The sequence below is a fragment of the Leptopilina heterotoma genome, unplaced genomic scaffold, assembly GCF_015476425.1.
Source record: "Leptopilina heterotoma isolate Lh14 unplaced genomic scaffold, ASM1547642v1 Lhet_325, whole genome shotgun sequence".
Lineage (NCBI taxonomy): Eukaryota > Metazoa > Arthropoda > Insecta > Hymenoptera > Figitidae > Leptopilina > Leptopilina heterotoma.
The window spans coordinates 1,075,482-1,101,299 of record NW_025111019.1 but is presented as its reverse complement, the minus strand read 5'-3'; the positions used below and the strand labels follow the sequence as shown (position 1 = coordinate 1,101,299).

General features: G+C 26.4%; 1 protein-coding gene across 1 annotated transcript; it reads left to right on the top strand.

Annotated features, from left to right (window-relative positions):
- Positions 1 to 391: 391 nt before the first annotated feature.
- Positions 392 to 25,583, top strand: LOC122504881 (storkhead-box protein 1). Its single transcript, XM_043616204.1, has 8 exons — positions 392 to 805; positions 13,652 to 13,881; positions 15,665 to 15,860; positions 22,688 to 23,134; positions 23,246 to 23,452; positions 23,556 to 23,716; positions 23,803 to 24,246; positions 24,402 to 25,583. The coding sequence occupies exons 2-8, from the start codon at positions 13,699 to 13,701 to the stop codon at positions 25,515 to 25,517; spliced, it is 2,754 nt and encodes a 917-aa protein (XP_043472139.1). The 5' UTR covers positions 392 to 805; positions 13,652 to 13,698; the 3' UTR covers positions 25,518 to 25,583.
- Positions 25,584 to 25,818: the final 235 nt, after the last annotated feature.

The following is a 25,818-nucleotide window of genomic DNA, read 5'->3' as shown; positions in this document are numbered from 1 at the left end:
GCTTCTTTTTTCTCAAAATAAATCAAGTGCATTTCTTTTTTGCATTTTCTATTTTATTACTCACTAATTAGTAAATTAACTAAATACTAATTAGTGTTTATTACTCACTAATTAGTAAATTGACTAGGTACTAATTACTAAATTTTGCTTACTGTGGATCAGGCTTAAGGTCGTTTAAAGAATCTCTTTCGCGAAGCTATTGTGCGTTGGCCTTTAATAATTTCATTCAGCAGAGGTGGGTAGTTGACAAAAAGAAGTATATGCCCATTGTGAACCGAACCTAATGATTCAAAATTCAGACGTTCCATCCACTTTCCGTTCTCTCAAATTACTTTCCCACAGCTCTCCCACTTTTCTCTTCACCACAACACCACAATTTACAGCATTTACAGATTACAGACACAAAACCAATTTAGTTGCACGTTGCACCAGTTCCATACAGGACGGCTCTAAGTGGAATTGTGAGAAATTAAAGTGCGATCGAAAGTCAACAGCCGGTTTATTTCATTGAAACTGAATTTTTATCAAAAAAAAAAAGTGTCCCGATTAATAACTAACCATTGTTTTTTTAAATTCATCCACTGTTATTTTTTTCTTTCCATTTATTTTACTATCTTTCATAAACTTAAATTAATTATCCTAAATTTCCCAAATAAGTTAAATCTACTTATAGAAAAAAATATGCTTGTGATAAAAAATTCGAATTGGATTAAAAAGTGTCATAAACTACATTCTTTATGTACTTGGTGAAGAAATTTTCAATTGAACATGAAAAAACGACTGCTGAACCATTGTTTTTCGCCTGGTAAGCATATTTTTCCATTATCTTTTATAATAATTATAATATAATAATTAATAATATTGAATTCTTTCTACACATTTTTTAAAGTTTAAAAAGAAAATTCTAAAAAAATATTTATTAACAATTGAATTTTTTTCTGAATAATTTGAGAGAGAGAAAGAGATAAAAGAAAAAATTTTTTTCTAATGAAATTTTTGTAAGAATGAAAGTATAATTTAGATGCAGGGTTTGCCTAAAAAAATTGAAGAAAAAAAGTATCAATGCCGCCTTTTAAAAAAATTGATTCCACTTGAAAAAAGAGGTCAGTACATTGAATAAAAGTTTATCGAGTGCAATATATTCATAATAGGCTCTTTAGAGAGAGAGAGTTTTAATTTTACACACATTGTTAATTGGTAAATTGTTAAATTGTAAATGCAATATTGCTCGGTCAACTTCCTTAAAGGAAACTTGTTATACTTATTAATTGTTAATTTTTACTGTTCATTAATTAATTACTGATTATTGACTATTAATTAATTGTTACTACCGGTTCAATGCACATTTAATGCCAATAGCTTTGTTTCTTACTGTAGAATAATTAATTTTTGACAATATTTCTACTTTATTTCTTGACGTAATTATTAATAAAATAAATACATTAATAATACAAAATTTTAAAAATTAAATAAAACAAATTAAGTATTTGAAATAAAAAAAGTAAATAAATAATATAAAAAAAAATAATAAAAATTAAAAAAAACACAAATTTTACTCTGAAATTAATTTTATTTGATTTTCCAAATTTCAATAATTAACAATAATTATAAATGATAATTAATTCAAAATATGCAAAGTGTCAGAAAGAAAGCGTCTCATTTAGAATTTTTTTTTCAAGTATTTTTTAATTGTTTAATTATAAAATTTGAAAATAAATTTTTCGGTCTAATGCATTTTCTCATGGAAATTGAAATGTAAAATAGTTTATATTCTTTTTTTTTCTAGTGAAGGTCGTTAGTAACACTTGATAAATTTTATTTCCTTGACCGTGATTAATAAATGTAAAACAATATTTAAAGTATTTATTTTTTTTTCGTGACCTAAATTTTTTTTTACTGTAAATATTATTTTAATTATTTAAATTTTAAATTTTTCCCAAACACTATACCACAGTGAAATTGAAATTATTGGTCTATACCTACAAAAATTAAGTGAAAAGAAAAATAATTTTTACACGGAAAATTTAAAAAGAAAAATATTTTTTACGCAGAAAATTTCCAAAAATATATATATATTTTTCCAGGGAATATTTAAATAGAAAAATATTTTTTACGAACGGAAAATTTAAATAGTTATTTTTTTCACACGGAAATAAATTAAAATAGACAAATAATTTTTAACGCTGAAAATTTAAATAGAAAAATATTTTTTACACAGAAACAATTTAAATAGAAAAATATTTTTTACACGAAAAATTAAAATTGAAAAATACTTTTTACACGAAAAATTTAAATAGAAGATTTTTCATACAGAAAATTCAAAGAGAAAAATATATTTTTTTCTAAATCGTCGATTAAAAACGTTGTGAACAGATGAACTTTTCAAAGAAAGTAAAATTCCGAGAAATTTCGAATTCCGATAAAAAATATAAATTGACAGTCGAGAGAATTGTAAACCGACCGAAATGTGCGCAACATTTTTTGACACAAAAGTTAAAAGTGTTTTCACAATCGCAAATCGTGTCGAATGCGCGGGATTTACATACATAAATATCATAAACATCATGAATATAGTGAAAATATTTCGGAATTTAATTTCGTCAATTGCGTACGCTTCATAAGTTTATTGTAATTCACACTTCTCACTTGCACATGACACAGGATATCCTTGAAACCTTCTAACGGTCCTGGCAACATCAAACACAGTTACGGGAACTTGAATGCGTATTATACACAATCCTGGTCGCATACACATTTTGCCATTAAATTTTTCGAGTACAATAACAGCATAAACATAAACAGGATAAATAAAAAGCGGGGAAAAAAAATCGTGTCTACTATTGTATACAAATGGGATCATTTTTTTTTTTCTTCTTTTTTTTTTAGAAAAGGGCAAATGGCACGTTCGACATTAAAAAAAATACTACTTTCTCATGCCTTGTGAATGGAAAAAAAATCACACAAGGCAAATTTTAGTGGAATACGTTCTCATTTTTTTGTTGAGAATGTAAAAAAAAAAGTTATTAAGTATTCATTGATATAATTGTTCTTTTTTATGGGAATATCAATTTTTTATTTTTTTGATTCTCTTTTTATTGATTTTCGAGAATATGGAAGAAAATATTTTTTTTGTTTGTAATTCTCAGATTTTTTTGATTTTTTTATTATTTCTCAGGAATAAAAAAGAATTTAATTTTTATTTTTCTGGAATTATTAGATATTTTCTATTTTATAAAGACTTTTTTTTATTTTTTATTGATTCTTTTTATTATAATTAATAATTATCGAGGTTACAAAACAAAATGTTGAATTTTTATTAATTTTCCCTTGTAAAGTATTTTTATTCACTAACTTTATATTTTATTTTCCATTTTCTTTATTCATTTATTTACTTATAATTTTTTCTATTCCCTTAGTTTTTAATTTTTATTTGTTTATTTATATTTTTATTTATTTACTTAGAATATTCTTGTTTATTTATTTAAAAAATTTTTGCTCATTCATTTATAACGTTCTTGTTTATTTATTTATAACGCTCTTATTTATTTATTTTTTAATTTATAACAATCTTATTTATTATTTTATAATTTATATTTATTTATCAAATTTAATTACGGTCCCCAACATTTACTGAATTAATTAAAGAAAAAACTCACACGAGTCGGGATTCGAACGCTGGACCTTGCTATTTCAAAGTGACGCAACGCCTTACGCCCCGCAGCCAATACCAACCAAAATTTCAATTATTTTCAAAAGTAATAAAATTCTTCGCAGAAATTCAATTATGTTCAAAATTTTTTTTAAATTCTCCTCAAAATTTCAATTATATTTAGAAATATTAAAATTCTTCTGTGAAATTCAATTATTTTCAAAAAATCTAAAAAAAAAATGGTCAACATCTCAATTATCTTTATAAACAAATAGCAAAATTCTTCGACAAAATTCAAGTATTTTCAAAAATTTTAATAAAATTAATTAAAAAATTTCAATTATTTTCATAATTAACAATATTTATCACACGAATTTAATTATTTTTTATAGTAATAAAATTCAATTAATTTCAAAAATTTTAATAAAATCCATTGCAAAATTTCAATTATTTTCCAAAGTAATAAAATTCTTTTTAGGAGAATTCAATTATTTTCAATAGAATTTTAATCGAATTCCTCGAAATAATTTCATTATTATTATTATCAAAAAGTTTTAATTTCAATTCTACGAAATTCTTCGAAAGAATTCAATTATTTTTATAAATTAATAAAATTCTTGTCAGAAATTCAATTATTTTCAAAAGTTTTGATAACATTCTTTATTGAAATTCAATTATTTTTATGAAATGTAAAATTTTTCTCAAGAAAAATTCAAGAATTCAATTATTTCCAAAAATCTAAATTATATTTTTCGCAAGAATTCAATTATTTCCGAAAATAATAAAATTCTTCGACAAAATTCAATTATTCTTATAAATTACAAAATTCTTCATAGAAATTCAATTATTTTTAAAAATTTTAATAAAATTCTTCGTAGAAATTCAATTATTTTTAAAAATTGTAATAAAACTCTTCCCAAGAATTCAATTATTTTCATAATTAACAATATTTATCACACGAATTCAATTATTTTTTAAAGTAATAAAATTCAATTATTTTTAAAAATTTTAATAAAATCCATTGCAAAATTTCAATTATTTTCAAAATAAGTAATAAAATTCTTTTTAGGAGAATTCAATTATTTTCAATAGAATTTTTAATCGAATTCCTCGAAAAAATTCTTAAAAATTTTATTAAAATTCGTCTAAAGAATTTAATTATTTAAAAATTTGTTAATAAAATTTTTAATAGAAATTGAATTCCAAGAAACATTTAATTATTCAATAAATTATTTATTTGCATTTTATTTTTATTTAAATAATTGAATTCTGGTAGAATTTTCTCATAAAAATTTGATTTAAAAATAGATTTCAGTTAAAATCTTAAGATTATAATAATTGAATTCTTTCGAAGAATTTCATTAAAATTTTAAAAATAATTGAATTTTATCGAGACAATTTTTTTAAAATTGTAAAAAGTAATTAAATTTCTACCAAAAAAAATTTTATCAAATTTTTTTAAAATGCGGTTTGAATTTCTGCTAAAATTCTGATATTTTTTGAAAATAATTGAATTCTTGCGAAGAATTTTTTTATTAAGACTTTTGAAAATAATTGAATCTCTGCAAAGATTTTTAATATTTTACGAAAAATATTTAAAATTCTTTGCGAAGAATTTTATTAAAATTTCTGAAAGTAATTGATGATCTGCTAAGAATTTTGTTATTTTTTATGCCAAGAATTTTATTAAAATTAAAAAAAAATAATTGAATTCCTGTTAATTTTTTACAAGAATTATAATTATTTTTGAAAAATCATAATAAAATTCTTCGCAAGAATTCAATTATTTGTTATCATAAATAATAAAATTCAATGCAGAATTTCAATTATTCATTTCATTTTATTCATTTTATTTCTTTTTAATTCAATTTTAATCGAATTTTGTCGAAAAATGTAATTATTCTTAAAAAATTTATTAAAATTCGTTTGATAGAATTGAATTATTTGAAAATTTGTTGATAACGATTTTTTATCGGAATTGAATTTTAAGAAACGTTCAATTATTCAATAAATTATTTATTTGCAATTTTTCCTTTAAATTTGTATTTAAATAATTGAATTCCAGTAGAATTTTCTAATAAAAATTGATTTTCAAAAAATGAATTTCAGTTCAACTTTCAGATAATGAAAGAAATAGCTCTATTAAATGCAATAGAGCGTGAATTTTAAAAAAATAATTGAATTTTGTAATTAATTTTTTTTTGGAAAAAGTTTAATTGAGTTTTTTTAATATTATTTTTAGTTTCTATTTTCTAATATTTATTTAATTAAAGAATTTACGAATAATTGAAATTTCGTGTAAAATTGAATATTGTATTAGAATTTTGTTATTATTTGTTAATATTTATTATTTTAATTTATTGTTGTTTATTATTATTTGTTTATTATTAGAATTTTGTTATTATTTGCTAATATTTATTATTACAATTTATTATTGTTTATGATTGTTGTTTGTTATATTTATCTATTATTATTTTATAGGTATTATTTATAATCTTATAGTATGTCCAAGAAGTTAACATTCTTATAGTTATTATTTATAATAATATGTAAATAACAATTTTTGTTACTAACCGAGGGGGTAACAATGTTCTCTTATTTGATTCGGACTGATTCTATTTTTGTCAGTTGGTCCGTAATTTTTAATTTTTGGTCCGTAAAGTCTGTATTTTTAAATACTTTCACTGCTTCGAGCCCTGATTTCGCTAAAAACATCATGTTTTAGATGCTCAACATTGAGGTTAACTTTAGGGTCCACTTTAGGCTAACTTTGGGGTTTTTTCTAGACTATGCAGAAAAGTGTACTTTTCTACACTGTTTTCTTTAGCATTTACCATCTGTCTTTCTGTACCATATGCTGAAAAGTGTACAGTTCGGCACACTTTTTGGTAAACTTTGCAACTTTTCTTCTTTGCGCCGCCCGCTCTTGGTGCAAAATCTTATGTCCGTAAAGATGGTGACAAATTGTTTTAGAAATTAGCTCTTCCTCCTGGCAGAATTTTTCGCAATTTTCCTCAAAGCTTTTCTGAAAGTGTCAAAGCTTTTCTCAAACAAGCATCAAACTTTTTCGCAAAATTTTTTATTGCTCTTGGTGCAGAATCATCAACTATTCCTGTAGGTCCATAAAGATTGTAAAAACTGGTTTAGAAAATTAGCCTCTTGACCTTAAACCCTATTTTTGAAACTTTGTTGATCGAAATCATAGGTTCCTTACCGACATAAAATGGTTCGTCTCGGCTTGATAATATAGTACCTAAAGGATTAAACTTGAAAATGAGAAATTGTACCTACAACATAAGGATAAGAAAGAATTGTTTTTTCGAAAATATTGCAAAATGCATATAAAGAGAAATAGTGATACGACAACACACGTCTTTACATGATCGCTTGGCAATGCGTGTTTCTGGACTCTGGACTTGAGGCTACTTAACAAGATCTTGTGAAAACAGGTCTCTCTTTCTCTCTCCTTCAGCATATGTGTTGCCTCGAGACAATCTTGAGATATAGTCGGGATGAGTGTAGGGCGCAACCATCTCGTACCACCCAAACTGAGTCCATAATATTCAAGTCACCGGCATCGACTGTAAAACCTGAATCATGAAGGTTCTCAACTCACCTCTTTTGTTGAGAATGAGAAATATTTATCCTCAATATTTTCTGTCTCTCATATCCTTAATTCTTTTTTTCCTTCCAATCCTTATTCTTTTCACATTATCATGAAACTTGAACTCCTTCTGCCTCTCTTGAAGTCTTGATGGTGCTTTAGTGCTTAAACAATTTGTTGTCTATTGCTGCTACGGTTTTTTGTCACATGTTTCATTTACCACCTTTTAAAGAGAGAGAAACAAATTCTTTGCGTAACGGATAATCAAGTGTGCTTCATTTCATGCGAAAAACTTTACCTTCTTTGGATAAACTCAATTTGGAAACATCAACCGACGATAAAGGACGAAAAAAACAAATGTTACCTTTCTAAGAAAAAATATTTCCCAATGGTTTTTTTTCTACGTTTCTTTTTGATGGACTTCTTTTTGCCTTTTCTTCTACTAGGGTACCCCAATAGTAAAAACGTAAAATAATATCAATAGCATAGTGTAAAAAAAGTAGTAAACTGTAAGTTTCGAACTCTTCTACCAAAACCTACTGTTTACTACTTTCTTTTTACTTTTTTTTAGGTTTTAGTAGATGAGTGCGAAACCTACTGTTTACTATTTTTTTAGGTTTCAGTAGATATGAGTGCGAAACCTATTGTTTACTACTTTTTTTAAGTTATGCTACTATTTACGTACTTTTTTCGATTTCAGCCACAAAAAGCTACTATTTCTGTTTTTTTCAGAATTTCCACTACTTTTAAACTCACTGATAATAGAAATCAAAAAACTTCTCAAAAATTATAGTCTCAAATTCTTTAAAACAATTCAATTCTTTTCGATAAATATCCCAAATTCAACAATATCTGGTATTTTCATAAAATTTCGCAAAAGAATTCAATTATTTGAAAAAAAAAAATTATAAAATTCATCCCCAAAATTCAATTTTCATAAATAATAAAATTTCCACAGGAATTCAATTAATTTCGAATTGCATATTCAAAAAAAAAATCGAAAAAATGAAATTAATCAATTATTTAACAAAATTTTTATACAATTGACAATAATTCAATTACTTTCACTAATAATATAACATTTTTCATAGAAATTCAATTTTTCAAAAAATTTTTTGATAAAATTCTATAAGCAAGAATTCAATTATTTTCATAAATAATAAAACTCATCGAAGAATTTTAATTATGTATGTTATTTTAAATAATTTAATCGAGAAAAATTCAATTACTTTTCACAAATAAAATTTTTCAAAAGAATTCAATAATTTAAATTAAAATTTTCGTAATATTTGTTATATTTTTAAAAAATTAATTATTTAAAAATGCGTTTATAAAATTCTTATGAAGAATTTAATTATTTTCACAAAAATAACAAATTTTTTTTACTAAAAACTCAATTATTTTTAAATATAATAATAATAATAATAATAATAATAATAATAATTATTATTATTATTAATATTATTATTTTTAATTAATTTTAAACATTTTAATAAAATTTTTCGCAAAAATTCAATTATTTTCATAAACAATAAAATTATTCCCAAAAATTCAATTATTTTGAGGCATTTTAATAAAATTCTTTGCAAAATTCAATTATTTTATAAATATAACAATATTCATCACAAGAATTCAATTATTTTTTTACAAGTAAAAAATTTCTTCTTGGAAATTCAATTATTTTAAGAAATTCTAAATAAAATCGTTCGCAAGAATTTTAATTATTTTCATAAATATTAAAATGCTTTTTAGGAATTCAATTATTTGCATAAAATAATAATAAAATGTTTCGGAGGAATTAAATTATTTTCAATATAATTTTCATAAAATTTTTCTCGAAAAAATTCAATTATTTTCAAAAATATTATTAAAATTTTTGAAAATAATTGAATTTCGGAGAAAAATTTTATTATTCATAAATATAATTGAAATTTTGAATTTTTGTAAACTTTTTTAACACATAATTGGATTTTAGTGAAGAATTTTAGTAAAATTATTTTGAAAAAAAATTGAATTCTTGCAAAGAATTTTAGATAATTTTTTTTCAATAATATTGAATTCTCGTCAAAAATTTTATTATTTAAGAAAAATAATTGAATGCTTGTGAACAATTTTATTAAAAAAATTTTTTTTTTAAATAATTGAATTCTCAGGAAAAATTGTATTATTTGGAAAAATAAATGAATAATTGTGAAAAGGAGTTGAAGAAAGAATTTTTCAATTTTATAAAAAAAAATAATTGAATTTCTGAGAAGAATTTTATTATTTATGAAAATAATTGAATTTTTGAGAGGAATTTTATTTTATTTTTTTTTTACTAAATAATTGAATTTTTCGTCAAAATTTTTATTATTTATGAAAATAATTGAATTCTATTTTATTTTTTTTGTACTAAATAATTGACTTTTCCGTCAAAATTTTTATTATTTGAGAAAATAATTGAATTCTCGTGGAGAATTTTATTAAAAATTTTTTTTAATTATTTTAAAAAATAGAAGAATTTCAATATTTATTAATATAATTGAATTCTTGTGAAGAAGTTTATTTAATTTTTTTTTTTTAATTTTTAAGAATAATTGCATTTTTCGAGGAGTTTCATATTAAAGCTTGTATTAAAAATAATTGAAATTCAACATTGAGTTTTATTATTTATGAAAATTTAAAGCAATAGGATAAGAAAGAATTAAATAAATTAATTATCGCGAAGTACTCGATTTTGTTTGATATTATTTAATTTTTCTTTTTGAGCCAAAAAAATCGAATCAAAAGTATTGCGATGCATAACTATAGAAAATAATCGGGATTCTAAAGTGTATGCAAGATCTGGTATCGCAGACAATGCGCAGTAATTAGAAGAAGATTGCGTGTTTTTAAAAGAAAGTCTTTAATTTCATTTATTCCCTTTTTCGGTTTACCTTTCTAGGAAAAAAAAAATAAATCTTTGTATAGCCTAATGGAAGACGAGTGCAAATAATTTTGCCTTTGTATAATTTATATAGCTTGTAAACGAAAGTTTATATACATCCGGTATACTTTCGCCCATAAGACAAAGTGCGGAATAATATATATATATTTTTAAGGAAAAGTACACATGTGTGTATGATGTGAGTACTATACTTAGGGAGCACTCTTTTTTTTCTAGGATATCTATAATATACTTTGTTTCGCAGTCATTGTGAACTTTTGTATTCATGGTCTTCATTATATGTTGCACTAGGCTCGACAATTTGTCAAATGCATAGTAATAGTCAGAAAACACGTTATTTTACTCAGTTTACTCGTTTTACTTGATATAGCGAATTGCTAACATTGAAATGCTATAATCTGTAATTCTGTACTAAAAGTAAGATATTAGTCATGTTAATAGAACACTACTAGACAGTATCGTATTATCACTGTCTGTTGGTTCCTAGGATCGTAGGTAACTAGGAGGATCGGATCCTAGGATAGGATTTGACCCAATTTTCAAATTACGTTCGCCACTTGTCCCACTGTCCTCAAAATCACTAAATTTCGAATCTACTTTGGATTTATTTGCTTTTTTTGGTTAAAACCACCAGTTGGGATTATTTTCTACTAAAACTACCCATTTCAATATTTTTTAAAAGAAAAGTTTCGAACTCCAGATTTCAAAATTAAAATTCGAATCAAGATTACACTTGTAGGGTTGCCACAGGTCAGGGAAGTCAGAAAGGTCAGGATAAAGTCCGGAAAAGTAGAATTAGTCAGGAAAATCAGGAAAAAGTCAGAAATTCTTACTAAAAGTACTGAAAAAAAAACAAAATTTTTATAAGTAAAATTAGGAATTTCGAATTCTTCTGGAATTAGTTAAATTTTTTAATATTTAATTAACTATTAGAAATAATGGATTAGAAGAATTAAAAACACTGAAAAAAATTGAATTTTGGACAAATTAGTAAATGATTTAAATTATTTTCAAAAGTATTAAAATACTTCGCAAAAATTCAATTCTGTATTTTCTGTTAGAAAAATTTTTTTTCAATTCTCGTCAAAACTTCAATTATCTTTGAAAATGACAAAATTCTTCTTTGAAATTCAATTATTTTCAAAGATTTTAATAAAATTCTTGAGTGTTTTTCAATTATTTTCAAAAATTTTCCTCTCAATTCGATGATTTTCAATATTTATTTTAATAAAATTTTCCAAAAGAATTCAATTATTTTCAAATTTTTTTTATACTCCTAAAAAATTCAAATTATTTCATAAAAAATAAAAATTTCAAAGGAATTCAATTATTTTCAAATTTTTTATAAATTTCTCCTAAAGAATTCAATTATTTTTAAATTTTTTATAAATTTCTTCTAAAGAATTCAATTATTTTCAAATTTCTCCTCAAGAATTTAATTATTTTCAAATTTCCTATAAATTACTCCCAAAAATTCAATTATTTCATAAAAAATAAAAATTTCAAAGGAATTCAATTATTTTCAAATTTTTTAATACTTTTTCTTAAAGAATTCAATTAATTTCAAATTTTTTTATAACTTTCTCCTATAAAATTCAATTATTTCATAAAAAATAAAAATTTCAAAGAAATTCAATTATTTTCAAATTTTTTATAAATTTCTCATAAAGAATTCAATTATTTTTAAATTTTTTATAAATGTCTTCTAAAGAATTCAATTATTTTCAAATTTTCTTTTAATTTCTCCCAAAAAATTCTATGATTTTATAAAAAATAAAAATTTCAAGGAATTTAATTATTTTCAAATTTTTTAATACTTTTTTTTTAAAGAATTGAAATATTTTCAAATTTTTTATAAATTTTTTATAAAGAATTTAATTATTTTCAATTTTTTTAATACTTTTTCCTAAAGAATTGAAATGTTTTCAAAATATTTCATAAATTTCTCCTAAAGAATTCTATTAATTTCATAAATAATAAATTTTATTCTAGGGATTCAATTATTTTCATAAATAATAAAAATTTCAACCCAAAAAATCAATTATTTTTAAATTTTTTATAAATTTCTCCTGAATAATTCAATTATTTTCATAAATAATCAAATTTTTTATAGGGATTCAATGATTTGCATAAATAATAAAATTTTTCAAAGGAATTCAATTATTTTTATGAATATTATAAAACTCATCGCACAATTTCAATTATTTTGAATACAATTTTAATCAAATTCCTCAAGAAATGTAATTATTTTTAAAAATTTTATTAAAATTCGTCGAAAGAATTCAATTATTTAAAAATTTGGTAATAAAATAATTCTTTATTATAATTGAATTTTAAAAAACCTTTTATTATTCAATCATTTTTGTATTTAAATAATTGAATTCTTGTAGAATTTTTTTATAAAAATGGATTTTTGTTGAAATTTTAAATAATAATTGAATTCAAAAATTTGAACGAAATTCTTCGAAAGAATTCAATTATTTTGATAAATATTAAAATTCTTGTCAGAAATTTACTTGTTTTTTGGAATTTTAATAAAACTCTTCGCAAAATTCAATTGTTTTCAGGAATTTTAATAAAATATTTTGCAAAATGCAAAATTATTTTCAAAAGTAATCAATTTCTTGCGGGAAAATTCAATTATTTTCGAAATTTTGTTATAAAATTTTTGTTAAGATTACAGTTTACCATCTTTACAAATAACAGAATTATTCGCTGAAATTCAATTATTTTCAAAAATTTTATTCAAATTCTTGTCAAAATTTCAATTATTTTCAAAAATTTTATTTAAATTCTTATCAAAATTTCAATTATTTTCAAAAATTGTTCTGAATTTTATTATTCTCAATGTCTATTATTTTAATTAAATTTTCTAAATAAAGGAATTCAATTATTATTTTAAAAAAATTTTTGATAATATTCTACGCAAATATTCAATTATTTTCATAAATAATAAAAATTTCCAAGGAATTCAATTATTTAAAAAAAAAATTGACGTAGGTACATTTTTTCGAAAAAATCTATTACTTTCAAAAATAATGAAATTCTTCGCAAAAATTCAATTATTTTCATAAAAATATTATAATTCTTCGCAGGAATTCAATTATTTTTGAAAATTTAAATTAAAATTTTTAGCAACTATTCAATTATATTTATAAATAATAAAATTCATTTCAGAATTTCAATTATTTTTGAAAATTTTAATAATTGAATTAATCGAAAAATTATTCTTCAAAAAATTTTTTTTAATTCGTCGAAAGAATTCAATTTTAAAAAACATTCAATTTATGGATGGCCCTTTTTAATAATATACTTAAGTTGTTGAATTTTAGGGAAAAAATCAAAAATTTTGTCTGGAAATCAGAAAAAAATTTAAGTTATAGAAGAAAATTAGATTTCTCCCAACCCTGACTAAGTTTTTTTTTCCAAAGGGTGATAAGTGCATAAGACAAGATTTATTGAAATGTTTCAGGAATGGTCCCATCTAGTCGTCTTAAGCGTTAATAGAAAAACAGTAAAATGGCCTCCTTATCGGGAGACGGTGGGTCAGGATCTACCCGCTGTATTTTATTGCTGCAGAGAGCATTGGCGATTCAATTAACAAGAGGAAATTCACCCCAAATTGTGAATTCCGGCCAGAGGAGCAGCGACCATCCTGCCGATGAAATGTGGATGTACGACAAAGGCTACAATCTATTTCAAGTAAGAAACGTATATATAAATAACTGAAAACTGATTAACAAACATTTTATTCAGTCTTGAAACTTCCGTTTTCATTCATGGCTAAATAAAAGTACTTCTCAATGAATACTTTTTATAATTTATACCATGTTTATGTTTTCTTTTTATCTGCATTTTCTTCCTGACACGAATATGTTTTTTCAATGAGTGTGAAACCTGAAAGAAAACACTATTATTTTTTTTTATTTTAATCTTAATATCAACCAAGGTATTATTTACATAAACGAAACTTTTAAATAAACTTTAAACAGATTTGCACTTGTTGTTTTTTTTCCGTATTTGTAAAACAAACACAATTCCGGATTGAAAAAAATGATTCATTGCATGACTGATTTCGAAAGAAAGGTAAAAATTCGTAACATTAAACATTGCTAACTTGTACCATACTTTTAAACTTTTGGGGGGCCAGTTAGCAGTTTTTTTTTATTAAAAAAAATTTATAAATAAGAAGTCAATTGATTTTTTTATCTTTTGGCAAATAGTTACCTAGGACACTGTAAGGATAAGATTAATATATTGCCTCTTTTGGGAAGATAGTGAAGCTTTTTAATTTTATGACATTCTGAATGTCACTGCATGCAAGTGATAGCAAAGTGAAAGTGCGCAACAAACTGCAAACTAGTAGGTTCAGGTCGATCGCTCGGTGATCGTAGGTGGAGGCCATTCCTTTTATTATGATTTTATTATATTACCTTGTATCATTCTACGCAGAAATTAGCATAAATGGGTTCAAGGGAAAGTCAACGGCTATCAATTAATTATTAAATATATTCAAATGCACTGGATAAATAACAACATGTAAACAATCTCACGAAAATTTATCGTTTTTCATTGGATTTTTCACAAAAAGGTCAAATTTTTTGTTGCTTAATACCTTCGGCTCTTTTTGATCCACTTTTCGATAAGTGGCTAATGTCTTAGTGGACTTGGCTCTTAGTGCTTTTAATAAGGGATTTTATTAACGGATTCAGTTCTTAGTCCATTAATTCCTTAAGGGACTAATCCCTAATAAAATTAAGTCCACTAATTCCTTAAGGGACTAATCCCTAATAAAATTAAGTCCACTAATTCCTTAAGGGGTTTAATCCCTAGTGGAATTAATCCTTAGTCTATAAATACCTTAGTGGACTTAGTCCTTTGTCGACAAATACCAAATACAGTCCTTAACCCCTAATGGACTTAATACCTTAATGGACTAATTAATGGACTAATTAATGGATTAATTAATGGACTTAATCCCTAGTCTTAATCCCTAGACTTAATCCTTAGTCCATTAATACCTTAATCCTTAGTCCACTAATACCACTGAATACCACTTAACGGACAGTCTTTAGTCCACTAATAATAGTCCTAATAGTCCACTAATGGACATAGTCTTTAGTCCACAAATACCCTGGTTGACCATAATGAATTCAATACCTAATCCGTTAGCGAAATTGTCACACAAGATTTCGTAAAAACAACTCTGCAGATGATCCACTTCAAGTGTCCCAACAAAATACTTTCATTACCGATGCAACGATGATTGGGGGTTTGTTAATTTTCTACCTAGAACTTGAAGGGAAAAAAGTGCTTCGACTTTGACATTAAAGACATTAAGAGAAAATCGAAAGAGAATTAAGAGAAAACCGAAGAGAATTAAGAGAAAATATTCATATTTACAAATGTTGTATGTTTGTATGATTGCAGTCGAGTTTTGTTATGCAACGTACGGCAATTAAATTTTCTATTTCTGTCTGCGCAGAGTTTCTTGGAAGCGAATTCCAAGTGCTGGTGGAATATTGCATTGGTGGATGCCACTCGTCAGCTTCGATACAAAGGTCATGTGTCTCCGGGAGTGCTCATGGTTGGAGGACCACCCTGTGCTCTGGAAGTCTTGAGAGCAGCATGGTCCAGGAACGTCCTCAGGCCACCTGCCGATCACACAATCACCTGCCTCGGTGAGTTATACGTATCCTACTTATACTGTAAAAAAAAAGAAATTCCAATACTGTATACAGAAATACTTGGAAATTTATGTTTCGATGAAAATTTAAATGCTGCTAAATGGTGAAGTTTGGGTTGAAGAATTTTTTCAGCTGAAAATACAGACAAAGAATAGTTCGACTTTGATTTTGGTTAAGGAATTTTTAGGCAGAAAAGTGTAGATGTTAATTTGGGTCAAAGAATTTTTAAGCAGAAAAGTGCAGATGTTAATTTGGGTCAAAGAATTTTTAAGCAGAAAAGTGCAGATGTTAATTTGGGTCAAAGAATTTTTAAGCAGAACAGTGCAGATGTTAATTTGGGTCAAAGAATTTGTAAGCAGAAAAGTACAGATGTTAGTTTTGGTTGACGAATTTTTAAGCAGAAAAGTGCAGATGTTAGTTTTGGTTGACGAATTTTTAAACAGAACAGTGCATATAGACTTTAATTTAGGTCAAAGAATTTTGAATCAGAAAGGAATATATTTTAATGTTGATTGACGAATTTTTAGGCAGAACAGTGCAGACTTTAATGATGGTTAACAAATTTTGAAGCAGAACAGTGCAGATGTTAATTTGGGTTAAAGAATTTTGAAGCAGAAAAGAACATACTTTAATGTTGGTCAAAGGATTTTGAAACAGAACAGTGCAAATAATAATGTTGGTTAAAGAATTTTTAGGCACAAAAATGCAGACTTTAATGATGGTTAAAAAAATGTTGAAGCAGAAAACTTCGGTTAAAGAATTTTTATGCGAAAAATGCAGATAAAGAATAGTTCGACTTTAATTTTGGTACCCTTCCAAATGTTACTTCTATAACTAAGTTCGATTATGGAAATACCTGAATGGTTCTTTGGTTTTCGAAAATATATTGAAGCAATTACTCAGAATTTTCCCGAAAACTTGGCATGGGGAGAAGATAAGTTTTCCTTTTCCCCTTCCGAAGTTATTGATTTTAGTTTTTCTAACCATGCAGCAGTAGCAGCATCAGTTCTCAATAACCGATCGAATCTTCTGCATGAATTCTTTTGGGGATGCACTTCGAGCCAGTAGATATAATTTGCTTTTCCTTCTTTCTTAAAAAAATGCTTTCAAAAATAAAGAATTAGAAGCAAACAAAAAAATTTCGTTTTGTTCAGTATCAGACTAACTTTTTGGTTCGAAAGCTGTTTAGTAACAACCAAACCTTTTAGTTGAAAAACTATTTAGTAACAACCAAACTTTTTAATTCAAACACTGTTTAGTAACAACCAAACTTTTTGGTTCGAAAGCTGTTTAGTAACAACCAAACATTTTGGTTCGAAACCTGTTTAGTAACAAAGTTTAGTATGAAACAAAAAAAAACAAACCTGCTTCCAAAACTTTCGGTTTAGTTTTATTAAAGGAATAAAAATACTAAAGGAATAGAAACAAAAAAGGAATAAGAAGAGTAAAGGAATAAAAACAGTAAATGAGTAGAAATTAGTAAAGGAATAAAAATACAAAAGGAATAAAGACAGTACAGGAACTAAAATAAAGATACCTACTAAAAGATTAAAAATAGTAAAAGAAGAATAAAAACAGTGCAATTTTCGATAAGCAGAACATAAGATTTGTTGTTTCCCATGCGGGAGAGCATTATTATGGTATTTGAGAAAACTTTTGTTCAAGTGAACACACATACTGTAAATGTGTATAATATAAATTGCGAAAGCTAGGTCATTGTCATCAAAAAAGAGTCACGAATGTGTATATATGTACGGCAGGCACCAGGCAGGCAGGCAAGCAGGCAGGCAATAAATGTGTTGCTATACAATATAATACGCCAACGACTACGACGACTACGACGACAAACGTTTACTTTCTTGAGAGGAAGTCTTTTTTAAATTGCAATATATCTTGACGAGAATCAAGAATTTTCACGACCATTGCGGGCAGTGGGAGGATGGGGAGAGAGGTTGTTGGCTATTCCACTCTCAGGTGGAAAACACATCGCAAGACTAAGAGTAAAGTTCTCTCCTGTGAGAAGATCAGTTGAGCTGATTCCAGTCTCTCATCCGCTTCTCTAGCCCCTGAATTGGATGAAATCGAGTGAAAGTCTCCCGACACTTTCCAAATTCATCTTTCGCATTATCCATTTTGTCATGTCAATATAATAATTCACCACAAAATTTATTATTTATACAAATAATAATAATAATAATACTTCTACCAATATTAATACCACTTTTACTAATACTACTACTACTTCTACTATTACTACTTCTACTATTACTACTTCTACTATTACTACTTCTACTATTACTACTTCTACTAATACTATTACTACTTCTACTATAGTTGCATTAATGATTTTTTTGTTTTTAAAAACACTGCACTTAAGATGAAAAAAATCCGACTTTTTAAAGAGATAACAATTAATTAAATTTTCTATTAGTAGGACTCGAACTAGGTCCGTAAATTCCATAAAAGTCTGTAAATTTCTTTAAAGTCCGTAAAAATCAGTTAAAAAAAAAAAAAAAAAAAAAAAAAAAATTTAAAAAAAAAGGTCCGTAAAGTTCGTAATTTGGCTGAAAATGCAAAAAAAGTTCGTAAATTCAACAATACAATTTGGTGAATTTTTAAAAAATTACAAATAATTGCAAAAATTCAATTATTTTCAAAAAAAAAAAAAAATTATTTTTTTATTATTTTCAATAATAAAATTCTTTGTGGAAATTCAATCATGTTCAAAAATTATTTTAAACTCTCACTAAAATTTTAATTATCTCTATAACTAATAAAATACTTCTCCAAAATTCAATTATTTTCAAAAATTTCAATAAAAATTATTGAAAAAGTTCAATTAGAGAAATATAACAAAATTCTTCAAAGGCATTCAATTATTTTTGCAAAAATGTTTTATTGAACATTATTCATGAAAGATTTCAATTTTTAATAAAAATTGTTAATAAAATCTTTCGAAAGAATCCAATTAGTTTCTTTGAATAAAATTCAAGAATTAAATGTTTAATTTTAATTATTAAAAAGCACGATTATTGTAAAAACTTGAAAGAAATTATTCATTATAAAATTCAATAATAATAATTTTTAATTAAAATTATTTTTAAAAAATATTATTTTAAAGAAACTCAAAAAAAAAAAAAAAAAAAAAATTCGTTAAAATAATTTAAGATTATGGAAAATTTTAATAAAATTCTTCCCGAAAATTCAATTATTTTTACAAATAATAAAAGAAATTAAATTATCAAATTTTTTGATAAAATTCATTGCAAGAATAATTCGATTACTTGCTGATTTTTTATAAATTTTTTCGCAATTCAATTATTTTCATGAATCAAAATTTTTTCAGGAATTCAATTATTTTCGTAAATAAATAAAATTCTTTTCAGCAATTTAATTATTTTTATGAATAATAAAATTTTCACACAGGAATTTAATTACATATTTTTAAAATACAATTTTCATAAAATTTTTCGAAAAAAATCAATTATTTAAAATGATTTTTATAAAATTCTTCGATAGAATTCAATTATTTAAAAAAATTAATAATATTCTTCGTAAGAAACTTAAATTTCTGAAAAATTTTATTAACTCGAATTCTTCAAAAAATTAGTTAAATTTTTAAATATTTAATTAATTATTGAAAATAATTGATTTATAAAAGAATTTTAGTTAAAAATTTTAATTAAAATTAAAAACAATTGAATTTTAGAAAAGTTACAAATTGCAGAAATTTAAATATTTTCAAAAGTAATAAAATTCTTCGCAGAAATTCCATTCTGATCAAAAGTTTTTTGAAAATTCTCGTAAAAATTTCGATTATTTTTAAACACAATAAAATTCTTCTAAGAAATTTTCAATTATTTTCGGAAATTTTAATAAAATTCGTGGCAAAATTTCAACTATTTTCCAAAAATTTTCCTCAATTCAATGATTTTCAATATTTATTTTATAATAAAATCTTACAAAAGAATTCTATTATTTAAAAAATAATTTAATAAAATTCTATGCAAACATTTAATTATTTTCATAAATAATAGAAATTTCACAGGAATTCAATTATTTTAAATTTTTTTATAAATTTCAATTAAAAAATTTTTAAATTCAAAAAAAAAAAATTTTTTTTTTTTTTTAAATTTTTAAATTCAATTATTTTAAAATTTTTTATAAATTTCTCCTGAAAAATTCAATTATTTCATAAAAAAAAAATTTTAAAGGAATTCAATTATTTTCTAATTTTCTATAAATTTCTCTTAAAGAATTCAATTATTTAAAACTTTTTTTAAAAATTTCTCTTAAAAAATTCAATTATTTTTAAATTTTTTATAAATTTCTCCTGAAAAATTCAATTATTTCATAAAAAATAAAAATTTTAAAGGAATTCAATTATTTTCTAATTTTCTATAAATTTCTCTTAAAGAATTCAATTATTTAAAACTTTTTTTATAAATTTCTCTTAAAGAATTCAATTATTTTTAAATTTTTTATAAATTTCGCCTGAACAATTGAATTATTTTTAAATTGTTTATAAATTTCTCTTAAAGAATTCAATTATTTTTAAATTTTTTATAAATTTCGCCTGAACAATTGAATTATTTTTAAATTGTTTATAAATTTCTCTTAAAGAATTCAATTATTTTTAAATTTTTTATAAATTTCTCCTGAATAATTCAATTATTTTCAAATTTTTTATAAATTTCTCCTAAAGAATTCAATTATTATCAATTTGTTTATAAATTTCTCCCAAAAAATGCAATTATTTCATAAAAAATAAAAATTTCAAAGGAATTCAATTATTTTCGAATTTTTTAAAACTTTTTCTTAAAGAATTCAATTATTTTTAAATTTTTTGAGAAACATCATCTAAAGAATTCAATTATTTTGAATTTTTTTTTATAAATTTCTCTTATAGAATTCAATTATTTTTAAGTTATTTATAAATTTCTCCTGAAAAATTAAATTATTTTCAAAAATAATAAAATTCATGGCACAATTTTTATTATTTTTAATACAATTCAAATCGAATTCCTCAAAAAATGTATAATTATTTTTAAAAGTTTTATTTAAATTCGTCAAAAGAATTAAATTATTTTAAAATTTGTTGATATAATTCTTTATGAGAATTAATTTAAAGAAACATTTAATTATTCAAAAAGTTATTTTTTTTGTATTTAAATAATTGAATTCTGGTTGAATTTTTTTAATAAAAATTGATTTAAAATTAAATTTTAGATAATAATTGAATATTAAAAGCATTATAGCAGGAATTTTTAGAAATAATTGAATTCTGAAAAGGTTTCAAATTAAAATTTTAACTACTTGTGAAATTAATTTTTTTCGAAAGGTTTAATTAAAATTTTTTAAAGTTATTTTCTAATGTATATTTAATTGAAGAATTTACGAATAATCGAAATTTTTATTAAAATTGAATTGTAAATAGTAATTAATAAATATTCGATTTATTTTGATTTTTTGTACATGATTTTTGGGTTCGATTGTCGATAAAGGTGGGAGAACATTTACGAGTTGTGAAAACGGAATTTCGTTCTTTAATAATATTGTAAGTGGAATTGCACATATATTATGTGCGTAGGCATTGCAGCAAGGTAAAATTCTCGCGTGGTTTGCACTGGTTTGAGCTAATAATAACTCAGGTGTACTGTAGAACAAGGCTGCTAGGATGGTCGCAGGTAAAATTCTCTTGGAGAAAAAAATGTGACTGGTCACATTTTAATACCCAGTCTTATTAAGAATCGGATAAAAATCGTCTATCCTGTTTTCTATTTTCCAATTCTAATTTTTCACTCGAAATTAATAAAACCAACAAATATTTCTTCTCCACTAATTGTTTTTCCTCTTTTACAACTGATAGGTTTGTCAATTGTCAATTTGGCAAATATAAGCCGAATCCTACAAGTTTTCGTTGACCGAAGTTGGATCCATTTTCGTATAACTTTGCGGGGTGTGTTTTGGGTTATCCCCGGAATTTTGAACCACAAGGAATCACAAGAAGAATTAAAATACAAAAATCAAGATTAGATACGTTAAAAATTAAAATACATCGAAAAAAATAAAAATCACTGCAGAATTAAGAATGAAATCGTTCATTAGTTAGTTAGTAATAGTTAACAGAGGATCCAAACCAAAAATCAAAATTTGATATTCGAAATAATCGAAAAAAATCCGTCTTTAAATTTGTAGCATACTGCTGATCCACGCCCAAAAAGCAAGTATGGATTACTTTGAAGGTCGAACTAAATGTACGTGTCGCGAATTCGAATCGAGCCTCCTTCGTACGTATTATACTTTTTACGGTTTTCTTGGCGAAAAAGTTCTCTTTTCAAAATTTGTTTATATAAAGTCTCTAGAAGAAGAAAAAACACCAGCGAAACTTGAGACACTTGATAATATTTGTTGAAGTTTAGATTTAGAAAGGTAACTTGCATGCCTTCTTGAATGTCACTCTGGTTTCGGTCAACGATTTCTGTGGTTGTCTGGATATTCCTGTTTGAAAATCAGAAGAAGAAGAAGAGAAAGAAAAAAAAATTTCTACAAACTATACTTTCATATACCTGTTTATATAATCAAAACGAATGTCAAATTTTGTTTTGTACAGAAAGATTTTCACGAATTTCGATAATTTTCGCCTTAGGACAGAAATTTACGGATGGTACGAATTACTTTTTCGGGACACGAACAGTTCGAGATAGTCATGTCCCTCGAAATAATTTTAGTATTATTGTAATTTGTAAAGAATGTAATGTAATGTAATGCAATGTAATGTAATGTACTGTAAAGGTTGTTTATTTTTTGTTTCGTTTCAGGAGACATTGACGATTGTCTAGTGGCTCCGGTTGCTCAGGGACAATTCACACCACTACCTGAAGCTCTTTGCTGGGCGATATTAGAATTAACGACACAGCGTCAGGCGGCGACTCTCGACACTTTGAGATCGGCGTTGAAAAATGCCTTCCCGACGATGCAGCGACCGAATCGGGAACTCGTCTACGACGCACTGGCGAAATTAATGCAGGAGAGGAAGATCTATCATACGTCGCAGGGTTATTTTGTTGTCACTCCGGAAACCAAGAGACTCAGGCGGGACAGTGGGAACTTTAGGCGAAACTCTAGGGAAATGTCGACGACGAACCAAATGCTGATGAGCAATGATGAGGCAATGGCGTTGGTTCATGGCGAAATGCTGACTCTTAGGGATGGCGACGTCACGCATCAAGCAGTGCAGACCAACTTGGCCGACGTGATCTGTGGTGGCAAGTGTTTTTGATTTTGTTTCATACTCTTATCTATAGTCTTCCATGCGACTTAGTAATAAAAGGATTTTGCTACTTGACGAAGGAAGTAAAGGGATGTTTTCTCCCCAGGCAATCCGAACGACAAAGTCCTCTTCGCCAGATGTCGATCGGTGCCCGGACGTCTGGAGAGGCGCCACTCACTCCGACTGTGGGGTTCGGCCAGACGTCTCCATCGGAGTGGAAGTTCGCGATCTCTTCCCCGAAGGCCGGATCAAAGTGATACTTCATCGAGTGCCGAATACGCCAGCACTGACAGTACAGCCCACAGTCCAACAAGTAAGTTCCTTGAGCCAAAATTGTAGACCCTTTGAGATGCAAGAGACTCTGAATTCATTAATCCTGTTCTACTTTGTAATATACTGAGATTTCGCCATTACAGAAAAAATCGGTCTACTCTCCCGCCTTTTTCGACGAAGCACCAGAAGAAAAACTCCACTTATGGGAACGTTCAGTGCACAATATCCCCCGACAGAATGGTTCAATCCCCGGGTCGTTCATTTGCATAGCGTCGCAACCCAAACACGAACTGCCAGTCCTTCTGTAAGTCGAAAATTTCCCTTAAAGTAGTCCTAAAGAAGACTACTAGTTCCTAGTAGAAGAAAGTTTCTAAATTCTTTGCTCTTTAGATACTGGAAGACCAGTCGCAGGCCAGTTTTCAAGTATGGGACGACTCGAGTTCGGTCCGTTCGGCAACACTTCCACGACGACATCGCCGACAACCGAGTGGCGATTCCTCCAGTTTGCTAGCAAACTCGACCCCTAGAAGTTCGCGACGTCACCGATCGCCATGTTCAACTCTCCCGAGATCGAAGTGTTCGAGTCTGAGTCGATGCGCCTCGACATCTAATAACCAGCAGCAGAAGATTGAACCCCAAACGGAAAACAAGAGCGAAAATGTCAAAGTTTCTAATAATTCGTCGCCTAATAGAATTGGGAGTAACTTCGGTTCGGTGAGAGCGAAATCGGCGAATATCGGAGCTTTGGGAATAAAGTCCATGAGACCACGACGACCGAGTCAGGATTTCAGTAGTTCGAGTTCTAAATCACTTAATTCTTCGCCACAGCATAAGGTGAGTTATCAACACTAAAATTGGTGGTTTCCACTTGAGAACGCAAAGGTCTCTAGGTAGCGAACCAAACGTTCGGTTTCGCCACCTAGAGACCTTTGCGTTCTCAAGTGGAGACATTTCTTGCTCGCAATTCTAATTCCCATTCTCTTGAATAGATTATTCAGAAAAGTTCCTCAACAACTCATTCAAGTCAGTCTGGCAGTAAATCAAACTCAAATGGAAAAATTTCCGCCTCACCATTAAAGGTTTCAAGTTTCACAAGTTCCTCACCGCTCAAGCTCATTCAACAACAGCAGCAACAACAAGGCACCTTGACACCCTTGCAAGAAACCCAAAATTCGATCACTCTCCAAGTCTCCACAAACCTAAGTCCCGTCACATCGCCCCAAGAATCAAGAACCGTTCAAAGCAGCGTCACCCTAGCGTCGAATGCCATCAGTTCAACAACAATTTCCGGTTCGCCAGGCACGAAGATCTACGTTCATCAAAATAATTCCCCCATCAGATCAGTCGTCACTTTTGAGAACACCCAAACGAAGTCGAATTCGGAGAAAGAGACTAAAGAGGAGAAGGAAATCGAAACACAGAAAGAAGAAGAAAAATTCTCCAAAAGAAACTCGGACGACTGGCGACAATCGATCAAGTTAGTCGAACGGCCCACATCCCTCTATGCTCTAAAACCGACCTTCATGGAAAGCGATAAGGAGAATAAACCTAAGGAAGCGGAAACTCTTAATAAACTAAAACTAACAAATCGGTTGAATAATAGCCAACATCGTATCGACGGTTCTTCGAATAATATAAACTCGAATCATGAGACGACGTCGACGACTACGACAACAGCTTTGCACTCGACTAAAAATACAAACGACGCTATGAATAATTCGAAGAAATTGTCATTATCAAAAGACGCGTTGAGTTATAAAAATTTATTGCGTCCAGGCTCGAAGAATAATATCGCGTCCAATCCACCGTCGCCAACGAAATCATTCGATGGAATTGGCGGTTCGTTTAATAACGTATTTATTGAGAATCTCGAGACAATTGCACCGCAGGGTTCGGAGCCGAATTTAGAGAAATGCCGCGGTGATTTATACAGTTATCCTAGTCTTAGTGATATGCAAGTACAATTTAAGAGTTTAGCCGCGCAGAAAATATTGAAAGGCTGTCCAATAAACAGCGTCGATACACTCGTTGAGGTCAATATGGCCGCAACCGAGAAGCAAAATAATTGTGATGTCACTGTTCATACGGACTTTGGTGTCATTTAGATCTTCTTCTTTTTCTTCTTAAATGACTTTTTTTATCACAATCATCAGGTATTAGGCTTTTTCAGTTGTGACGTCAGAGTCGATTTCAGGTGTGACGTCAGATAGCTGGAGGGAAAACAAACAGACGACGCAATGCAATTCTTATGGGAGAAAAAATTTTTTCATTTTCTTTTCAATGTTTTGCAAATTTAATGGATTTTAAACACTTTCTATCTACATATATGTAATTGAAACGCATTCTGTAAAATAATTGTAGTGAAATTAACACTTTACACTTGACAGAAACTTAAAAATATGCTAA